The following is a 22412-nucleotide window of genomic DNA, read 5'->3' on the forward strand; positions in this document are numbered from 1 at the left end:
TCTTCTCATGAATAGTAGTGGGAGCAAACTCAACAAAATAACTATCATGTGATTGAAAATTAAGATCAAGATGACACGTTTCATGGTTATCATTATTCTTGAAAGCATACGTGTCATCACAATAATCATCATAGATAGGAGGCATGCTTTCATCATAGTAAATTTGCTCATCAAAGCTTGGGGGACAAAAAATATCATCTCCATCAAACATAGCTTCCCCAAGCTTGTGGCTTTGCATATCATTAGCATCATGGATATTCAAAGAATTCGTACTAACAACATTGCAATCATGCTCATCATTCAAATATTTTATGCCAAGAATTCTATGTAATTCTTCTTCTAGCACTTGAGCACAATTTTCCTTTCCATCATACTCACGAAAGATATTAAAAAGACGAAGCGTATGAGACAAACTTAACTCCATTTTTTTGTAGTTTTCTTTTATAAACTAAACTAGTGATAAAACAAGAAACAAAAAGATTCGATTGCAAGATCTAAAGATATACCTTCAAGCACTCACCTCGCCAGAAAAGAGCTTAGTGACGGAGTGTGAGTACCCTTTACCTAGCCTCCCCGGCAACCGCGCCAGAAAAGAGCTTGATGTCTACTACACAACCTTCTTCTTGTAGACGTTGTTGGGCCTGCAAGTGCACAGGTTTGTAGGACAGTAGCAAATTTCCCTCAAGTGGATGACCTAAGGTTTATCAATCCGTAGGAGGCGTAGGATGAAGATGGTCTCTCTCAAACAACCCTGCAACCAAATAACAAAGAGTCTCTTGTGTCCCCAACACACCCAATACAATGGTAAATTGTATAGGTGCACTAGTTCAGCGAAGAGATGAAGATACAAGTGCAAAATAGATAGTAGATATAGGTTTTTGTAATCTGAAATAATAAAAACAGCAAGGTAGCGAGCGGTAAAAGTGAGCGTAAACGGTATTGCAATGATAGAAAACAAGGCCTAGGGTTCATACTTTCACTAGTGCAAGTTCTCTCAACAATAATAACATAGATAGATCATATAATAAGCCCTCAGCATGCAACAAAGAGTCACTCCAAAGCCACTAATAGCGGAGAACAAACGTAGAGATTATGGTGGGGTACGAAACCACCTCAAAGTTATTCTTTCGGATCGATCTATAAAAGAGTTCGTACTAGAATAACACCTTAAGACACAAATCAACCAAAAACCCTAATGTCACCTAGATACTCCATTGTCACCCCAAGTATCCGTGGGCATGCTTATACGATATGCATCACACAATCTCAGATTTATCCAACCAACATAAAAGTACTTCAAAGAGTGCCCCAAAGCTACTACCGGAGAGTCAAGAACGTGTGCCAACCCCTATGCATAGGTTCCCAATGTCACGAAACCCATAAGTTGATCACAAAAACATACATCAAGTGGCACATGATATCCCATTGTCACCACAGATAATCACGGCAAGACATACATCAAGTATTCTCATAAAGACTCAATCCGATAAGATAACTTCAAAGGGGAAACTCAATTCATCACAAGAGAGTAGAGGGGGAGAAACATCATAAGATCCAACTACAACAGCAAAGCCCGGGATACATCAAGATCATGCCATAGAGGGAACACGAGAGAGAACACGAGAGAGAGAGAGATCAAACACATAGCTACTGGTACATACCCTCAGCCCCGAGGGTGAACTACTCCCTCCTCGTCATGGATAGCGCTGGGATGATGAAGATGGCCTCCGGTGATGGGATCCCCCTCCGGCAGGGTGCCGGAACAGGGTCCTGATTGGTTTTTGGTGGCTACGGAGGCTTGCGGCGGCGGAACTCCTGATCTAGGTTCTGTTCTGGAAGTTTTTGGGTATGTAGGTATATATGGGTGCAGGAAGTACGTCGGTGGAGCTACGGGGGTCCCATGAGGCAGGGGGCGCCCCCCACCCTCGTGAGCACCTCCCGTATCTCCTGACGTGCACTCCAAGTCCATCGGGTGGCTTTCCTTCCAAAAATAACTTCTCCAGTTGATTTCGTTCCGTTTTGACTCCGTCTGATATTCCTTTTCCTCGAAACACTGAAATAGGCATAAAACAGCAAATCTGGGCTGGGCCTCCGGTTAATAGGTTAGTCCCAAAAATAATATAAAAGTGGATAGTAAAGCCCAATATTTCCTAAAACAGATAATAAAATAGCATGAATGCTTCATAAATTATAGATACGTTGGAGACGTATCACCCTTCTTGCGACAAAACCTACAGTGCGGTTATGCCTCTAAGTCGTGCCTCAACACGTGAGAGATATAGCCGCATCATGGGCGTTACATCATGCCAGAAGGAATATGGAGGAGGAGAAGAAGAGGAAGCTAGAGGAGGAGCAGAGGAAGCGGGAAGCAGAACGGCTTAAAGGCCTAGAACTTTCGCACGCGGAGTTGGCACTCCTATTGCAGGGGCAGCAACAGCAGCAGATTAACGAAATCACCAGCCAGGGAAAGGGGTCTTTGCAGCGGCAGGAGGTAGAGGATCCATCATTGGATAGCACCATCCCATCCATGCCGAGAAGCAGCATGGGTGCCGCACCGGGCCATGAGGCACTACTGGATACATACCCTGTGGATGACATCACTGAGAACACTAATTGTGAGCTACATACATTAGTGAAGAACATATCCATCAAGGTGGCGGACGGTGTTGCTTATACAACCCCCCCCTAAGGCAACCTTCCATTGCAATCCGATTCCAGCTGGCTATGCTCGTGTTGGGGTCGATGAAGTGGTGGTAGAATATAGGGTGCTACAGCTTGAAATTCCTGGAGGTGAGGACGAGCGCACACTAGGAGACGCATTACATCATATCGTTCAATGGAGAAAGGTTTGCATCGTATTTCCAAGGACACCGCCACCGCGTCAGGGGGCTCCTCCTCTAAGTCCGCCACTGCGTCAGTAGTCAACTCCAGATCCTCCAAGTCAGGCACCGCCTGTGTAGACTCCTGCTTCTCCAAGTCCGCCAACGCGTGAGGCCACTCCTCCTCCTCCAAGTCCGGCACCGCGTGAGCCCACTCCTCCTCCTCCTCCAAGTCGTGTGGCACCACGTGAGCCCAGGCCTCCTCCTCCAAGTCAAGCACCGCGTAAGCTGTCTCCGCCGCCTTAGTAGGCTCCGCCGCCTAAGCAACAGCGGAAGAGAGCCACCAAAACTATGGCGGCTGGCGGTACAAGTAAAGGAGGCAAGAGATTCCAATATGGTCCAAGCCTCACGCCTCTTCCGCAGAGGCCTTACAACATGAGCAAAGAGGAAAACGCAACCGAAGTCAGGAGACAATTGGACACCCATTTTGGACCGAAACCGCCACAGCCGCCAAAGGAGAAAGTGCATGAGCATGCCATTGAGCACTTTATTCGTATGGCTAAAGCACCAGCTCCCTGTTGGAAATATGCCCTAGAGGCAATAATAAAATGGTTATTATTGTATTTCCTTGTTCATGATAATTGTCTATTGTTCATGCTATAATTGTATTAACTGGAAACCGTAATACATGTGTGAATACATAGACCACTACATGTCCCTAGTGAGCCTCTAGTTGACTAGCTCGTTGATCAATAGATGGTTATGGTTTCCTGACCATGGACATTGGATGCCATTGATAACGGGATCACATCATTAGGAGAATGATGTGATGGACAAGACCCAATACTAAGCATAGCACAAGATCGTGTAGTTCGTTTGCTAAGAGCTTTTCTAATGTCAAGTATCATTTCCTTAGACCATGAGATTGTGCAACTCCCGGATACCGTAGGAATTCTTTGGGTGTACCAAACGTCACAACGTAACTGGATGACTATAAAGGTGCACTATAGGTATCTCTGAAAGTGTCTGTTGGGTTGGCACGAATCGAGACTGGGATTTGTCACTCCGTATGACGGAGAGGTATCTCTGGGCCCACTCGGTAATGCATCATCATAATGAGCTCAATGTGACTAAGTAGTTGGTCACGGGATCATGCATTACAGAATGAGTAAAGTGACTTGCCAGTAACGAGATTGAACGAGGTATTGGGATACCAACGATCGAATCTCGGGTAAGTAACATACCGATTGACAAAGGGAATTGTATACGGGATTGATTGAATCCCCGACATTGTGGTTCATCCCATGAGATCATCGTGGAACATGTGGGAGTCAACATGGGTATCCAGATCCCGCTGTTGGTTATTGGCTGGAGAACTGTCTCGGCCATGTCTGCATGGTTCCCGAACCCATAGGGTCTACACACTTAAGGTTCAGTGACACTAGAGTTGTTATGAGAAATAGTATGTGGTTACCGAAGGTTGTTCGGAGTCCCGGATGAGATCCCGGATGTGAAGGGGAACTCCGGAATGGTCCGGAGGTGAAGATTGATATATTGGATGAAGGGTATTGGAGTCCGGAATTTTTTTGGGAGTACTAGGTGACGACCAGCGTGACCGAAAGGTGTTTCAGAGGCCCCGTCAAGCGTTGGGGGGGGGGCTTATGGGCCAAGGGGAGGGGGCACACCAGCCCACTAAGGGGCTGTGCGCCCCTCCCAACCCCTCTCACGTAACCTGGAGAGGTGGGGGCGCCTCCCCTAGGGCAGCCGCCCCTCCCGGCTTGGGGGGGGGGGAGTTTCCTAGGGGTGGGGGCGCCCAAACCCATCTAGGGTTTCCCCTGTGGCCGCCACCCATCCCCTAGGGAACCCTAGGGCACCTCCTCCACCCCCTTCCCCCTATATATAGTGAGGGAGAGAGAGGGCAGCCGCACCCTTTCTTTTGGTGCAGCCCCTCCCTCCTCCAACTCTTTCTCCTCCTCCGTAGTGCTTGGCGAAGCCCTGCAGGAATATCACGAGCTCCACCACCACCATGCCGTTATGCTATCGGAGTTCTCCCTCAACTTTTCCTCTCCCCTTGCTGCATCAAGAAGGAGGAGACGTCCCCGGGCTGTACGTGTGTTGAGTGTGGAGGCGCCGTCCGTTCGGCGCTAGATAGGATCTTCCGCGATTTGGATCGCCGCGAGTACGACTCCATCGACCGCGTTCTTGTAACGCTTCCGTTTAGCGATCTTCAAAGGTATGAAGATGCTCATCCTCTCCCTCTCTTGTTGCTAGAATCTTCATAGATTGATCTTGGTGTTGCGTAGAAAATTTTGAATTTGTGCTATGCTCCCCTACAGTGGCATCATGAGCTAGGTCTATTGCGTAGATTCTATGCACGATTAGAACACAAGTTGTTGTGGGTGTTGATTTTGTTCAATATGCTTACCGTTACTAGTTCTATCTTGTTTCGACAGTATTGTGGGATGAAGCGGCCCGGACCGACCTTACACGTACACTTACATGAGACAGGTTCCACCGACTGACATGCACTTATTGCATAAGGTGGCTAGCGGGTGCCAGTCTCTCCCACTTTAATCGGATCGAATTCGATGAAAAGGGTCCTTATGAAGGGTAAATAGCAATTGGCATATCACGTTGTGGTTTTGGCGTAGGTAAGAAACGTTCTTGCTAGAAACCTATAGCAGCCACGTAAAAACTTGCAACAACAATTAGAGGACGTCTAACTTGTTTTTGCAGCATATGTCGCGTGATGTGATATGGCCAAGAAGGATGTGATGAATGAAATATATGTGATGTATGGGATTGATCATGTTCTTGTAATAGGAATCACGACTTGCATGTCGATGAGTATGACAACCGGCAGGAGCCATATGAGTTATCTTAATTTATTGTATGACATGCGTGTCATTGAATAACGCCATGTAATTACTTTACTTTATTGCTAAACCGTTAGCCGTAGTAGTAGAGGTAATAGTTGCCGAGACAACTTCATGGAGACACAATGATGGAGATCATTATGATGGAGATCATGGTGTCATTCCGGTGACGATGATGATCATGGCGCCCCGAAGATGGAGATCAAAAGGAGCAAAAAAATGGTATTGGCCATATCATGTCACTATTTGATTGCATAGATGTTTATCATGTGTTTACATATTATTTGCTTAGAACGACGGTAGCATAAATAAGATGATCCCTCACTAAAATTTCAAGAAAGTGTTCCCCCTAACTAAGCAGTTGCGAAAGTTCGTTGTTTCAAAGCACCACGTGATGATCGGGTGTGATAGATTCTAACATTCACATACAACGGGTGTAAGCCAGATTTACACATGCAAAACACTTAGGTTTACTTGACGAGCCTAGCATGTATAGACATGGCCTCGGAACACAAGAGACCGAAAGGTCGAACATGAGTCGTATAGTAGATACGATCAACATGAAGATGTTCACCGATGATGACTAGTCCGTCTCACGTGATGATCGGACACGGCCTAGTTAACTCGGATCATGTATCACTTAGGTGACTAGAGGGATGTCTATCTGAGTGGGAGTTCATTAAATAATTTGATTAGATGAACTTAATTATCATGAACATAGTCAAAAGGTCTTTGCAAATTATGTTGTTGCATACGCTTTAGTTCTACTATTTAGATATGTTCCTAGAGAAAATATAGTTGAAAGTTGATAGTAGCAATTATGCGTACTGGGTCCATAAACTGAGGATTGTCCTCATTGCTGCGCAGAAGGCTTATGTCCTTAATGCACCGCTTGGTGTGCCGAACCTCGAACGTCGTCTGTCGATGTTGCGAACATCTGACATACACGTTTTGATGACTACATGATAGTTCAATAATGTTAAACGGTTTAGAATTGTGGCACCGAAGACGTTTTTGAAACATCGCAGAACATATGAGATGTTCCAAGGGCTGAAATTGGGATTTCAGGCTCATGCCCAAGGGTCGATGCCCCGCCGAATTCCAGCGGCCAGGCCGTCAACCCGCCCGGAAAGGTGAAGAAGAAGGTGGCCAAGGGTCCGAAGAAGCCATGGTCGGAGCTCACGCCGACAGACCTCACAAAGCTGGACGCGGATTTGGTGAGAAGGAGGAACCGGAGGGCGATGGTCAAGGGCACGAACGCCGCGGCTATGTTCGCCGTTGAGCGCGCTCCATTGGAAGTCACGCAGCGCAAGGCCTACGTCGACGAGAAGGAGGACATTGTCAACAAAGGGCATGCCCTTCTCATGCTTGGGATTTGCCGTCCGCCGAGTTTCTCGGTAGCGCCCGTCGGCTCGGCGAGCACAGGCTCGTCGGTCGCCCAGCCCGTCCATCGAGATGCAAAGAAAGCAAGCACAGCCGCCCTCTACGGCCACCATGCCATTGCCCAACGTCATGTTCGACGAAATGCCAACAACAACGCCAACAGTTGATGACCCCTTCTACAACCAGTTCATGGAGAATGTCATCTATGAGGGCCGTGACGAGGCCTTAGATGGGTAGGCATGGCGATGCCTTCGATCCCGACGAGACACAGAGTCATGATGACCGTGGCTAGTACGTGTCCAATGAAGACTTTGAGGCCGCCGACCATGGTTACTTGTGGCATGAAGATGCTGACATCTATTGTGAAGGTGAAGGTGGTGAAGAAGACAAAGGCATCGATATTGGGGGCGAGCCATTATTCATCGACAAGCTCACACAAAGAGCGGAAGTACAAAAGAGGAAGAAGAGCATTCGTACGGGATCATACTCACAAGAGGAGGGCAAGTTGATTTGTCAAAGTTGGATGGAGGTTGGCCAAGATCTGAGGATCGGTGCACAACAAAAGGGACTTGTTTTTTGGACAAGAGTTCACAAAACATTCCATGAAATAAAGTTGTTTGCACCCTACCAATTTACGAGCGAATGTGGCATCACCTCGATTCAAAAGAGGCGGTTGTTCATGAAGGAAATATGACCTAGAGGCAATAATAAAGTTTTTATTTATATTTCCTTATATCATGATAAATGTTTATTATTCATGCTAGAATTGTATTAATCGGAAACTTAGTACATGTGTGAATACATAGACAATACATAGTGTCCCTAGTATGCCTTTACTTGACTAGCTCGTTAATCAAAGATGGTTATGTTTCCTAACCATAGACATGTGTTGTCATTTGATGAACGAGATCACATCATTAGAGAATGATGTGATGGACAAGACCCATCCGTTAGCTAAGCATTATAATCATTACAATTTTATTGCTATTGCTTTCTTCATGACTTATACATGTTCCTCTGATTATGAGATTATGCAACTCCCGAATACCGGAGGAACACCTTATGTGCTATCAAACGTCACAACATAACTGGGTGATTATAAAGATTCTCTACAGGTGTCTCCAAAGGTGTTTATTGGGTTGGCATAGATCAAGATTAGGATTTGTCACTCCGTGTATCGGAGAGGTGTCTCTAGGCCCTCTCGGTAATGCTCATCACTATAAGCCTTGCAAGCAATGTGACTAATGAGTTAGTTACGGGATGAATCATTACGGAATGAGTAAGAGACTTGCCGGTAACGAGATTGAACTAGGTATGATGATACCGACGATCGAATCTCGGACAAGTAACATAACGATGACAAAGGGAACAACGTATGTTGTTGTGCGGTTTGACCGATAAAGATCTTCATAGAATATGTAGGAGCCAATATAAGCATCGAGGTTCCGCTATTGGTTATTGATCGGAGATGTGTCTCGATCATGTCTACATAGTTCTCGAACCTCTAGGGCCCGCACGCTTAATGTTCGATGACGATTTGTATTATGAGTTATGTGTTTTTGATGACCGAAGTTTGTTCAGAGTCCGTGATGAGATCACGTACATGACGAGGAGTCTCGAAATGGTCGAGACATAAAGATTGATATATTGGAAGGTTATGTTCGGGCACCGCAAAGGTTTCGGAAAGGTTTAGACATTTTTCGGAGTACCGGGAGGTTACCGGAACCCCCCAGTAGATTATTGGGCCTTCATGGGCCTTACTGGAGAGAGGAGGCCGGCGGCCAGGAGGTGGAGCGTGCCCCCCCTAGCCAAACCGAATTGTACTAGGGGAGGGGGCGCGGCCCCCCTTTCCTTCTCCCTCTCTCTCCCTTCCCCCTTCACCTACACCGAAAAGGAAGGGGGAATCCTACTAGGACCGGGACTCCTAGTAGGACTCCTCCCTTGGCGCGCCCCCTCTAGGCCGGCTGCCTCCTCCCTCCCTCCTTTATATACATGGGCAGGGGGCACCCCAAAGGCATATCAATTGTTCTTTGCCGTGTGCGGTGCCCCCCTCCATAGTTTATGCCTCTGGTCATAGCGTCGTAGTGCTTAGGCACAGCCCTGCGCGGATCACATCATTAACATTGTCAACACGCTGTCATGCTGACGAAACTCACCCTCGACCCTCTATTGGATCAAGAGTTCGAGGGACGTCATCAAGCTGAACGCGTGTTGAACACGTAGGTGTCGTACGTTCCGTACTTGGATCGGTTGGATCGTGAAGACGTTCGACTACATCAACCACCTTAACTAACGCTTCCGCTTTTGTTCTACAAGGGTACGTGGACACACTCTCCCCCTCTCGTTGCTATGCATCTCCTAGATAGATCTTGCGTGATCGTAGGAATTTTTTTTGAAATTGCATGCTACGTTCCTCAACAGTGGTATCAGAGCTAGGTCTACGCATAGATGATATGCACGAGTAGAACAAAAAGAGTTGTGAACGATAATAGTCATACTACTTACCACCAAATTCTTACTTTGATTTGGCGGTATTGTTGGATGAAGCGGCCCAGACCAACATTACATGACCGCGTTTATGAGACTGGTTCTACCGACGTGCTTTGCACACAGGTGGCTGGCGGGTGTCTGTTTCTCCAACTTTAGTTTAATCGAGTGACAACGGCCGGTCCTTGTTGAAGGTTAAAACAACACACTTGATGAAAAATCGTTGTGGTTTTGATGCGTAGGTAAGAACGATTCTTGCTAGAAGCCCGTAGCAGCCACATAAAACTTGCAACAACAAAGTAGAGGACGTCTAACTTGTTTTTGCAAGGCTTGTTGTGATGTGATATGGTCAAGACATGACATGATATAAATTGTTGTATGCGATGATCATGTTTTGTAACAGAGTTATCGACAACTGGCAGGAGTCATATGGTTGTCGCTTTAATGTATGAAATGCAATCACCATGTAATTGCTTTACTTTATCACTAAGCGGTAGCAATAGTCATAGTAGCAATAGTTGGTGAGATGACAACGATGCTACGATGGAGATCAAGGTGTCAAGCCGGTGACGATGGAGATCATGACGATGCTACGGTGATGGAGATCATGATCACAAGATGATGACGACCATATCATGTGACACATTTTGATTGCATGTGATGCTTATCTTTTATGCATCTTATTTTGCTTAGTACGGCAGTAGAATTATAAGATGAAGACTCACTAAATTTCAAGGTATAAGTGTTCTCCCTGAGTATGCACTGTTGCTACAGTTCGTCGTGCTGAGACACCACATGATGATCGGGTGTGATAAGCTCTACGTTCACATACAACGGGTTCAAGCCAGTTTTGCACGTGCAGAATACCCGGGTTAAACTTGACGAGCCTAGCATATGAAGATATGGCCTCGGAACACTGAGACCAAAAGGTCGAACGTGAATCATATGGTAGATATGATCAACATAGAGATGTTCACCATTGAAAACTATTACATCACACGTGATGATCGGACATGGTTTAGTTGATTTGAATCACGTGATCATTTAGATGACTAGAGGGATGTCTATCTAAGTGGGAGTTCTTTATTAATATGATTAATTGAACTTTAATTTATCATGAACTTAGTCCTGGTAGTTTTTTGCATATCTATGTTGTTGTAGATCAATGGCCCGTGCTACCGTTCCCTTGAATTTCAATGCATTCCTAGAGAAAGCTAAGTTGAAAGATGATGGTAGCAATTACACAGACTGGGTCCGTAACTTGAGGATTATCCTCATTGCTGCATAGAAGAATTACATCCTGGAAGCGCCGCTAGGTGCAAGGCCTGCTGCAGGAGCAACTGCGGACGTTATGAATGTCTGGCGGACTAAAGCAAATGACTACTCGATAGTTCAGTGTGCCATGCTTTACAGCTTAGAATCAGGACTTCAAAGACGTTTTAAATGTCATGGAGCATATGAGATGTTCCAAGAGTTGAAGTTAATATTTCAAGCAAATGCCCGAGTTGAGAGATATGAAGTCTCAAACAAGTTCTGTAGCTGCAAAATGGAGGAGAATAGTTCTGTCAGTGAACACATACTCAGAATGTCTGGGTACCATAACCACTTGACTCGGCTGGGAGTTAATCTTCCTGATGATAGTGTCATTGACAGAGTTCTTCAATCACTGCCACCAAGATATAAAGGCTTCGTGATGAACTATAATATGCAAGGGATGACGAAAACGATTCCCGAGCTCTTCGCAATGCTAAAGGTTGCGGAGGTAGAAATCAAGAAGGAGCATCAAGTGTTGATGGTTAACAAGAGCACTAGTTTCAAGAAAAAGGGCAAAGGGAAGAAAGGGAACTTCAATAAGAATAGCAAGGAAGTTGCTACTCCCGGGAAGAAGCCCAAGTGTGGACAAAAGCCTGAAATTGAGTGCTTCTACTACAAAGGGACTGGTCACTAGAAGCGGAACTGCCCCACGTATTTGGCAGATAAGAAGGATGGCAAAGTGAAAGGTATATTTGATATACATGTTATTGATGTGTACCTTACTAATGCTCGTAGTAGCGCCTGGGTATTTGATACTGGTTCTGTTGCTCATATTTTCAACTCAAAACAGGGGCTACAGATTAAACAAAGATTGGCTAAGGACGAGGTGACGATGCGCGTCGGAAATGGTTCCAAGGTCGATGTGATCGCCATCGACACGCTACCTCTACATCTACCTTCGGGGTTAGTTTTAGACCTGAATAATTGTTATTTGGTGCCAGTGTTGTGCATGAACATTATATCTGGATCTTGTTTGATGCGAGACGGTTGTTCATTTAAATTAGATAATAATGGTTGTTCTATTTATATGAGTAATATCTTTTATGGTCATGCACCCTTGTTGAGTGGTCTATTTTTGTTGAATCTCGACCGTAGTGATACACATGTTCATAATATTGAAGCCAAAATACGCAAAGTTGATAAAGATAGTGCAACTTATTTGTGGCACTACCGTTTAGGTCATATTGGTGTAAAGCGCATGAAGAAACTCCATGCTGATGGGCTTTTGGAATCATTTGGTGCTTGCGAACCATGCCTCATGGGCAAGATGACTAGAACTCCGTTCTCCGGAACAATGGAACAAGCTACTAACTTATTGGAAATAATACATACCAATGTATGCGGTCCAATGAGTATTCAGACTCGTGGTGGGTATCGTTATTTTCTGACCTTCACAGATGATTTGAGCAGATGTGGGTATATCTACTTAATGAAACATAAGTCTGAAACATTTGAAAAGTTTAAAGAATTTCAGAGTGAAGTGGAAAATCATCGTAATAATAACATAAAGTTTCTATGATCTGATCATGGAGGCGAATATTTGAGCTACGATTTTGGTGTTCATTTGAAACAATGTGGAATAGTTTTGCAACTCACGCCACCTAGAACACCACAATGTAATGGTGTGTTAGAACGTCGTAACCATACTTTATTAGATATGGTGCGATCTATGATGTCTCTTACCGATTTACCGCTATCATTTTGGGGTTATGCTTTAGACACGTCTGCATTCATGTTAAATAGGGCACCATCGAAATCCATTGAGATGACACTATATGAACTGTGATTTGGCAAGAAACCCAAGTTGTTGTTTCTTAAAGTTTGGGGCTGCGATGCTTATGTGAAAAAGCTTCAACCTGATAAGCTCGAACCCAAATCGGAGAAGTGCGTCCTCATAGGATACCCAAAGGAAACTGTTGGGTACACCTTCTATCACAGATCCGAAGGCAAGATATTCGTTACTAAGAATGGATCCTTTCTAGAGAAGGAGTTTCTCTCGAAAGAAGTGAGTGGGAGGAAAGTAGAACTTGATGAGGTAATTGTACCTTGTCCCGAATTGGAAAGTAGTTCATCACAGAAACCAGTTCCAGTGATTCCTACACCAATTAGTGAGGAAGCTAATGATGATGATCATGAAACTTCAGATCAAGTTACTATCGAACCTTGTAGGTCATCCAGAGTACGGTCCACACCAAAGTGGTACGGTAATCCTATTCTGGAAGTCATGTTACTAGTCCATGATGAACCTATGAACTATGAGGAAGCAGTGATGAGCCCAGATTCCACGAAATGGCTTCAGGCCATGAAATCTGAGATGGGATCCATGTATGAGAACAAAGTGTGGATTTTGGTGGACTTGCCCGATGATCGGCAGTCCATAGAAAATAAATGGATCTTCAAGAAGAAGACTGACACTAATGGTAATGTTACTGTCTACAAAGCTCGACTTGTTGCGAAAGGTTTTCGAGAAGTTCAAGGAGTTGACTACGATGAGACCTTCTCACCCGTAGCGATGCTTAAGTCTGCCGAATCATGTTAGCAATTGCCGCATTTTATAATTATGAAATTTGGCAAATGGATGTCAAAACTGCATTCCTTAATGGATTTCTTAAAGAAGAGTTGTATATGATGCAACCAGAAGGTTTTGTCGATCCAAAAGGTGCTAACAAAGTGTGCAAGCTCCAGCGATCCATTTATGGACTGGTGCAAGCCTCTCGGAGTTGAAATATATGCTTTGATAATGTGATCAAAGCATATGGTTTTATACAGACTTTTGGAGAAGCCTGTATTTACCAGAAAGTGAGTGGGGGCTTTGTAGCATTTCTAATATTATGTGTGGATGACATATTGTTGATTGGAAATAGTACAGAATTTCTGGATAGCATAAAAGGATACTTGAATAAGAATTTTTCAATGAAAGACCTCGGTGAAGCTGCTTACATGTTGGGCATCAAGATCTATAGAGATAGATAAAGACGCTTACTTGGACTTTCACAAAGCACATACCTTGATAAAGTTTTGAAGAAGTTCAAAATGGACCAGTCAAAGAAAGGGTTCTTGCCTGTGTTACAAGGTGTGAAGTTGAGTCAGACTCAATGCCCGTCCTTGCAGAAGATAGAGAGAACATGAAAGTCATTCCCTATGCTTCAGCCATAGGTTCTATCTGTATGCAATGTTGTGTACCAGACCTGATGTGTGCCTTGCTATAAGTATAGCAGGGAGGTACCAAAGTAATCCAGGAGTGGATCACTGGACAACAGTCAAGAACATCCTGAAATACCTGAAAAGGACTAAGGATATGTTTCTCATTTATGGAGGTGACAAAGAGCTTGCCGTAAATGGTTACGTCGATGCAAGCTTTGACACTGATCCGGATGACTCTAAGTCACAAACCGGATATGTGTTTATATTGAATGGTGGAGCTGTCAGTTGGTGCATTTCCAACCAGAGCATCATGGTGGGACCTACGTGTGAAGCGGAGTACATAGCTACTTCGGAAGCAACAAATGAAGGAGTCTGGATGAAGGAGTTCATATCCGATCTAGGTGTAATACCTAGTGCATCAGGTCCAATGAAAATCTTTTATGATAATACTGGAGCAATTTCCTTGGCAAAGGAATCCAGATTTCACAAGAGAACCAAACACATCATGAGATGCTTCAATTCCATCTGCCATCAAGTCGTGGAGGGAGACATAGAGATTTGCAAGATACATACGGATCTGAATGTTGCAGACCCGTCGACTAAGCCTCTTCTAGGAGCAAAACATGATCAACACCAAGACTCCATGGGTGTTAGAATCATTACTTTGTAATCTAGATTAGACTCTAGTGCTAGTGGGAGACTGAAGGAAATATGCCCTAGAGGCAGTAATAAAGTTGTTATTTATATTTCCTTATATCATGATAAATGTTTATTATTCATGCTAGAATTGTATTAACCGGAAACTTAGTACATGTGTTAATACATAGACAATACATAGTGTCCCTAGTATGCCTCTACTTGACTAGCTCGTTAATCAAAGATGGTTATGTTTCCTAACCATAGACATGTGTTGTCATTTGATGAACGGGATCACATCATTAGAGAATGATGTGCTGGACAAGACCCATCTGTTAGCTTATCATTATGATCATTACAATTTTATTGCTATTGCTTTCTTCATGACTTATGCATGTTCCTCTGACTATGAGATTATGCAACTCCCGAATACCGGAGGAACACCTTGTGTGCTATCAAACGTCACAACACAAATGGGTGATTATAAAGATGCTCTACAGGTGTCTCTGAAGATGTTTGTTGGGTTGGCATAAATCAAGATTAGGATTTGTCACTCTGTGTATCGGAGAGGTATCTCTGGACCCTCTCGGTAATGCTCATCCCTATAAGCCTTGCAAGCAATGTGACTAATGAGTTAGTTACGGGATGAAGCATTACAGAACGAGTAAATAGACTTGCCGATAACGAGATTGAACTATGTATGATGATACCAATGATCGAATCTCGGACAAGTAACATACGGATGGCAAAGGGAACAACGTATGTTGTTGTGCGGTTTGACCGATAAAGATCTTCGTAGAATATGTAGGAGCCAATATGAGCATTCAGGTTCCGCTATTGGTTATTGATTGGAGATGTGTCTTGATCATGTCTACATAGTTATCGAACCCGTAGGGTCCGCACGCTAAACATTCGATGACGATTTGTATTTTGAGTTATGTGTTTTTGATGACCGAAGTTTGTTCGGAGTAACGGATGAGATCACGGACATGACGAGGAGTCTTGAAATGGTCGATACATAAAGATTGATATATTGGAAGGTTATGTTCGGACACCGGAAAGGTTTCGGAAAGGTTCGGACATTTTTCGGAGTACCGAGAGGTTACCGGAACCCCCCGGGAGAGTATTGGGCCTTCATGGGCCTTAGTGGAGAGAGGATGCCGGCGGCCAGGAGGTGGCGCCCCCCCCCTAGCCAAACCGAATTGGACTAGGGGAGGGGCGCCCCCCTTTCCTTCTTCCTCTCTCTTTCCCTTCCCCCTTCTCGTACTCCAAAAAGGAAGGGAGAATCCTACTAGGACTGGGAGTCCTAGTAGGACTCCCCCTTGGCGCGCGCCTTCTAGGCCGGCCGCCTCCTCCCTCCATCCTTTATATACATGGGCAGGAGGCACCCCAGAGGCACATCAATTGTTCTTTGTCGTGTGCGGTGCCCCCCTCCACAGTTTACGCCTCCGGTCATAGCGTCGTAGTGCTTAGGCGAAGTCCTACGCGGATCACATCATTAACATCGTCAACACGCCGCTATGCTGACGGAACTCTCCCTCGACCCTCTATTGGGTCAAGAGTTCGAGGGACGTCATCGAGCTGAACGTGTGCTGAACACAGAGGTGTCGTATGTTCGGTACTTGGATCGGTTGGATCGTGTAGATGTTCGACTACATCAACCGCGTTAACTAACGCTTCCGCTTTCGGTCTACGAGGGTACGTGGACACACTCTCCCCCTCTCGTTGTTATGCATCTCCTAGATAGATCTTGCGTGATCGTAGGAATTTTTTTGAAATTGCATCCTACATTCCCCAACAGTTCATCCAACAAGAATGCAATAAGTATTGTGCCGCACTTGAGAGTGTTGAAGCACGTCCCGTGAGTGGTCTCGGCATGGGGGACATGGTATGGTCTCTTATCTTTCGTTGCTACGGCCATGACTTCGGCCTTCTATATGTTTGCACGTCCAATTTGTTGTTCATCGTGTAGGCATTTCAATCTTTGGAAGCATTCAAGGCCCGACACAATGACAAGCCATTCACTCTTACACATTGTTGGACGATCATCAACAATTGCCATAAGATCAAAGATCAATACAGCGAACTTCAAAGGAAGAGAGGCAAGAAGATGACCGCGTTGGCCGGAGGTGGAGATGGTGAGGCGTTGAAGAGGCCGAGGGGCAAGACCAACTCCAAGTTGGACGACAAGTGTGATGCATCTTCCTTTGCCTTGCACGAGACTTTGCACGGCATGATGTCTCAAAAGGAAGTGAGGGACGATAAGAAGCGACAAAGCAAGGAGGAGCAAATGAGGCAATACCTGGAGCTTCAAAGGAAGAAGCTTGGGATGGAGGAGGCGGCCAAGAAGAGGAAGATCGACATGGAGGAGGCGTCCTGGCAGAGGCAGCTCGACATCGAGGCCGTCAATACCGCGGCCTGGCAGAGGCAGCTCGACATCGAGGCCACCAATGCCGCAACCAAAGCAAATGAGGTGGCGCTAGCGATCATGAGTGTCGACATGAGCAAGATGAGCGAGAAGACGAGGAGCTGATTCGAGGCCCGACATAAGGAGATGTTCGACGCCGACGACCTGAACTAGGTGTTCTGTTCGGTCGTGGCCGTTCTTTTTGGAGGCTGGCATGGGTGTCGGCCGCTGGTTTTGTGCCGGTGACAAACCTATTCATTTTGAAGGTTGGCTGTATTGTCGGCCGCTGATTGTGTGCTGGCGACAACACTATTCAGTTTGGAGGTTGTCTGTGTTGCCGGCGAGGTCGTGTAGGCTGACTGTGTTGCCAACGTGAACTAGGGCCGCTGGCATGAACTACATGTCATGGTTTTATTCAAATGCGTCCGCGCGTTGGGCGCACGGCCACCGCATCCCAGAAATGACCTGGACTCGACCCCATTGTCCATTTCAAATGGACAGAATCCGACCTCAAACGGACGTCCGTTTGAGGTCGTGCGCTGGAGTTGGCCTTAGGTCTCAAAGATTCATGCAACAAGGGTCCCGACGATACCAGGCGGCGAATGGTAAGAGGAGCATGTTGTTGTTAAGTGCTAATAGTGAGAGTTAGAGGGTGTTTGTTTCCAGGGACTTATTAGCTTAGGGACTTAAAAAAGTCCCTATAAGTTCCATCTAAACCAAACAGGAGGGACTTATAGGGACTTAAAGTGGGCATTTGGGACTTATGAAATAAGACTCTCAAGAAGGGACTTATAGTTGTAATATGGTCTTATAGGGACTTATAAGTCCCAGGAACTAAACAGGTAGGGACTTTTTAGGGACTTGGGACTTATAAATTGGGACTAAAAAAAGTCCTAAAACTTATGAACCAAACAGGGCCTTAACATGTAGTATTACCTCCTCGGAATTAACTGCCGCTTCACTCAATTCAAAGAGACAGTTAATTCCGAATGGAGGGAGTAGGCATTCAGCGTTGCTACACACACGATAGTCCATCGATCGGCCAGTTAGTATCGGCTGCACAGTACTTCCGGTAGGCATTTACCATTGAGATCTCTTTACCATTTTGCCATACGAACGTGTTCCTGTCCGTCTATCCAGGGTTCCTATCTCTGTCTGCCCAATGATTCGCACCGAGAGGAGGGTGGTCCGTTGAGACATGCGGCCGAGTGTTGGCTGCAGTGTGAGCTGCCTCAACAAGAGACACCGCAACATGCCATACCAATAACTCAGGCCCTTATCCCCCCTACAGCCGGACGAGCAAGATCCAACAGCCAGGGGGTGAAATCTTGCAGGGCTATATTTTTTGCTGGTCCAATGCTACATGCTAGCCAGAAGCACAATGGGCAAAATCACATCGGGATCGGTACTGCTCTGTAGCACATAAACATAGATGAGACGACATATGGCCGAACAAAGATAGACGAAGACCACCCACCAAACAACACAGACCAAACAATGCAATACCGTAAAAGAAAAGGGAAAAGTGGTATTGTATAGTTATGGTACCACCTGGAATCAGCCAGTTCAGCGGCTGGCTGAACAGCCCTTCCAGTGACACTGAAGTGGTAGCAACGAAAATGACACTGAAACATATGCAGCGAAACAGCTCCAGAGCAAGATCACCTGAAGACAACCATAAGAAGGATGTACAAACACACTCCTGACATGCGTGATCACGAGCCTAGAACGGGACAGAGCAAGCAATGTCAATTTGGCAATGTGACAGGCAGCAAGGGACCAAAGGCAGGCCTCCACAGGAGACGGACGTTTTCTTCCTCCAAGGGCCAGACCACGAGCCCGAAAACTTTGCGCCGGGCCTCTGAAGATGTTGCCAACTTCCTCTTATATCCTACTCGCTCCGTCCGTAATTACTTGTTACGAAAATGAATAAAAACGGATGTATCTAGAACTAAAATACGTCTAGATACATCTATTTTTGGGACAAGTATTTCCGGACGAAGGGAGTACCTGACAAAAACCCCATACGGATGCTAATCGACTTCAAGCGGCGACAAATACTGCCTGGCAATGGCAAAAGGAGGAGCAAACACGAGAGAGCTGTGCGACAAGAAAACTTTAAACCTACGCAGACAAATCCCTGCGCCGGAAAAGCGGGAAAAGATGCCACAAAGGATAAAATTTCAGAACGGAGTTCGTAGTACACGCATGCAGAGAGGGAGCCAGAGATGTTTGAATCGACGGTGAAAAGTGGGACGAGCAAGAACATTTTTATACACCATTTCAAGATTCGGAGCGAGCCAAAAAAAGAAGAAGCAATCCTTTACTGTTTTACACAAGAGCTTGGGTCGATGATCTCTGTCAATTCTACGTACTGGCACAGTGGCAGTGTCGCCTGCCGGCTCCGGAATGTTAACCAAGAGACAAAAAGAGGACGGTAATTAGGTACGGTGGGCGGTTAATTTGACGCGCGCGCGGCTAGACCTTGTAGACGATGAGGAAGCAGGGGAGCACGGCGCGGCTGTCCAGGACGACGAGCTCGCCGTTGCCCATGTCCACGGAGTCGTAGTGCGAGGAGCGGTGCCGGAGCGCCTGCGGGTCGTCGCCCAGCGCCGGCCGGACGCGCCCGGCGATGACGCGGCACACCAGCATGGCCCTGCGAACCGCGCCGGGCGACGGCGCGGCTCTGGCGTGCGCGGTGCCGCTGCAGGCGAAGGTGCGCACCGCGGAGCCGGACGGGCCGAGTTGGCAGGTGGCGACGCCAGCACCGAAGACGCCGCCCACGCCCGCGCCCGCGGCCGGGCGGCACTGGAAGCGCATCATCTCATTGCCGTCGGCGCCGCACCGGGCCGCGGCGCCGTGCGCGCGTGCCGCCGCCCTGGCCTCCTCGAACCGTGCCACCGCCCGCGCGCCGCTGTGCACCCGGAACATCGCCTCCACCTCCGGCGGTGCCGCGGCGGTGGCCAGGTCCCAGCCGGACGAGAAGATGAGCTCCACCACCTGCCGCGACGAGTGGCCCTCCGGCAGCTCCGCCATCGTCAGGAACGCCGAGCTCGCGGGCGCGGTGGCGGGCGACGGCATGAAGGCGGCCGCCGTCTGCTTGGGCTTCTTCTTGGGCCGCGGTCTCGCCAACTCCTGCTGCCTCTCCTGCCCGTCCCTCCGCCGCTCCCGGCGCGGCTTCTGCTGCTTCCAGGCCTGCCGCGCGGACGACACGGAGTCCCGCACGTCCGCCGCGGCGCCGCACGAGACGGGGAGAAGCGGCTGGGCCTGCTGCGCCTTCTTGCTCGGGGACGGCGCGACGACGGCGTCCGCCACGCCGTAGGACCTGCAGCTGAGGGACCGCACCCATGCCGTCGCCATCGTGACGGCCAACGCAGGCGAGCCAGGAGCAGAGCGCGCGCTCGAGGGAACCGGCGGCGGCGGGCAGTGTCGGAGCGAGCTCGTGGTTCGCTGGGCGTATGGAACGGGTGGTGGTGGCCTGGGCGCGGCTGGCTTGGCTTTGCTTGGCTCCGGGCGTTATTATGGCGGGCCGCCACTGGCTGGTGGCTGCACCGTGTCACTGACATCACACTGCCCAGTCCCATCTCCATTAGCCCACGCCACTCCCATCAATCCATCGTCACTGAAACGTGGCCCTCCACGACAGCGGGACCCACATGCAAGCGAGAGGTGAACACGTTGGCGGCCCAACATGATTACCTCATGCTTAGTCCTAGCTGTAGTAAGTACCGTACCTTTTCCATTTGAAATCAACCTACCACTATTCTGATTTGATTTTTTTATGGAGACAAGGTACTACTAGTAGTGCACTTTGTGCTGGTCTTTTGAGTTGTGCTTGGCGTTCGATTTGCTTTGGTTTTTCCGTTTGCGTTTTCGAATTTTATTTCGACTTGACTTGTGACAATGGGAGGAGGCCGGGCCCGGCAGAGTGGAGATCTATCTGCTCGGGCCAAGTGAGTGAGGGTGGGAGTGATCATTTGCATTTGGATTTTCCCACCCTTTCTCGTTCCCTTCTTTTCCTGAAGCCGTGGCCGGTGGCGTGGTGCGTGCCCGCTTCTTTTTCCACTTCTTTCTTGGAGCTCCCTGGCACGCGCCGGCCTGTTTTTTCTTCGTGCTTCTTCTGGTATGGGCATCTACGAAAGAAGCTTCCCTTTTTGCTGTTTTTTGTTGACTGTCTCCTCTCCGTTACTTTGCTAACATCTGTTGGCGGTGGGTAGCGAGCGCTTTTGTTTTGCTTGCAACTCGTAGGAGTATAATTCCGAGCGAGAGATAGAGACGACAGCCAAAAAGGAGATAAGTATCCAAGGCGATCTAGCGGGACGTCGGGGTAACGCCATCTTTTTTTTGAATTCAAAAAACGCGAGTAAATACAGCTATCGATAAACGGCCGCCATTAACTGCACGGCCAAACCTAAGTTCGGTTCGAAATTTACGGAGATTCTGCAGTTGGTTTGTAACGCCAGACAAGGTTCGCGAGATGTGGGCAGTTAGAGCGCTACTGCGCGCGGCGCGCATAAAATGCTTTGGAGGTTAGCACGTGTCGAAGTTGACGAGGAGATTAGTGGCAAATCTCCCAGGATTTAGCATCCACGTTGCCCTGTTGGTCCCCTGGCGACAGTATCTAGATTGTTAATTAGCTGACTAGGATTCTGTTAATCACACTGCCATCTTGAATCGTGAATAAGAGAGCTCTGTCCCGCTCGAACTGGTTTCTCACTGACCAGCACGCAGCAGCTGCGACATCTCATTCCCCAACCACCTCGCCAACTGCAAAGCCACGGCGGCTATATAAAGATGGAGATGATAATGTTTTCAATCGTGGTGAGAATTCATAATTAATTAGTCGGTGGTTTTATATAGTTCACATTACTATATTAGATATAACCCTGGTTAACTTCACTTGAACATGAAGAGACGAGAGCAGGAATCTCTAAACCTACGAAAGCCTATATAGAATACACGTACTGCTACACCACGTATACACATTGATCTTGCTCATGTTCCTAAATACTCCCTCCGTTTTAAAATAGATGTCTCAACTTTATACTATAATTAGTATAAAGTTGAGTCATCTATTTTGGAACGGAGGGAGTAACAACGTGTTAATTAGTTCTGACGCACGCCATGATTGCAACAAGGTGGGAGAAGAGACACCGCAATCTAACCCTGGCTACTTCGATGGAGTACCGAAGCAAAGCTAGCAAAGCTACATGTACAGTAACTCATGATCAAAGATTTGATGGCGCCCGAATGAGGTGCACGCTCGCACAAGCTAGTCATTCCAACACGAAATCCACGGCCATCAACCCCTCTCTTCTCGATCATTCCCCCAAAGAGATCTCGGCA

The 22412-nt window shown here is 47.0% G+C and overlaps 1 protein-coding gene across 1 annotated transcript; it reads right to left on the reverse strand.

Annotated features, from left to right (window-relative positions):
* Nucleotides 1–19305: 19305 nt before the first annotated feature.
* LOC123091883 (uncharacterized) lies at nt 19306–20763 on the reverse strand. The gene has a single exon (XM_044513502.1). It carries the CDS (start codon nt 20424–20426, stop codon nt 19545–19547), a length of 882 nt encoding a protein of 293 aa, XP_044369437.1. The 5' UTR covers nt 20427–20763; the 3' UTR covers nt 19306–19544.
* Nucleotides 20764–22412: the final 1649 nt, after the last annotated feature.

The sequence above is a fragment of the Triticum aestivum genome, chromosome 1B (assembly GCF_018294505.1).
Source record: "Triticum aestivum cultivar Chinese Spring chromosome 1B, IWGSC CS RefSeq v2.1, whole genome shotgun sequence".
NCBI lineage: Eukaryota > Viridiplantae > Streptophyta > Magnoliopsida > Poales > Poaceae > Triticum > Triticum aestivum.

Bases quoted from the DNA above. Each gene is read 5' to 3' on its own strand.
- LOC123091883 (XM_044513502.1), bottom strand. From the start codon at position 20,426: ATGGCGACGGCATGGGTGCGGTCCCTCAGCTGCAGGTCCTACGGCGTG.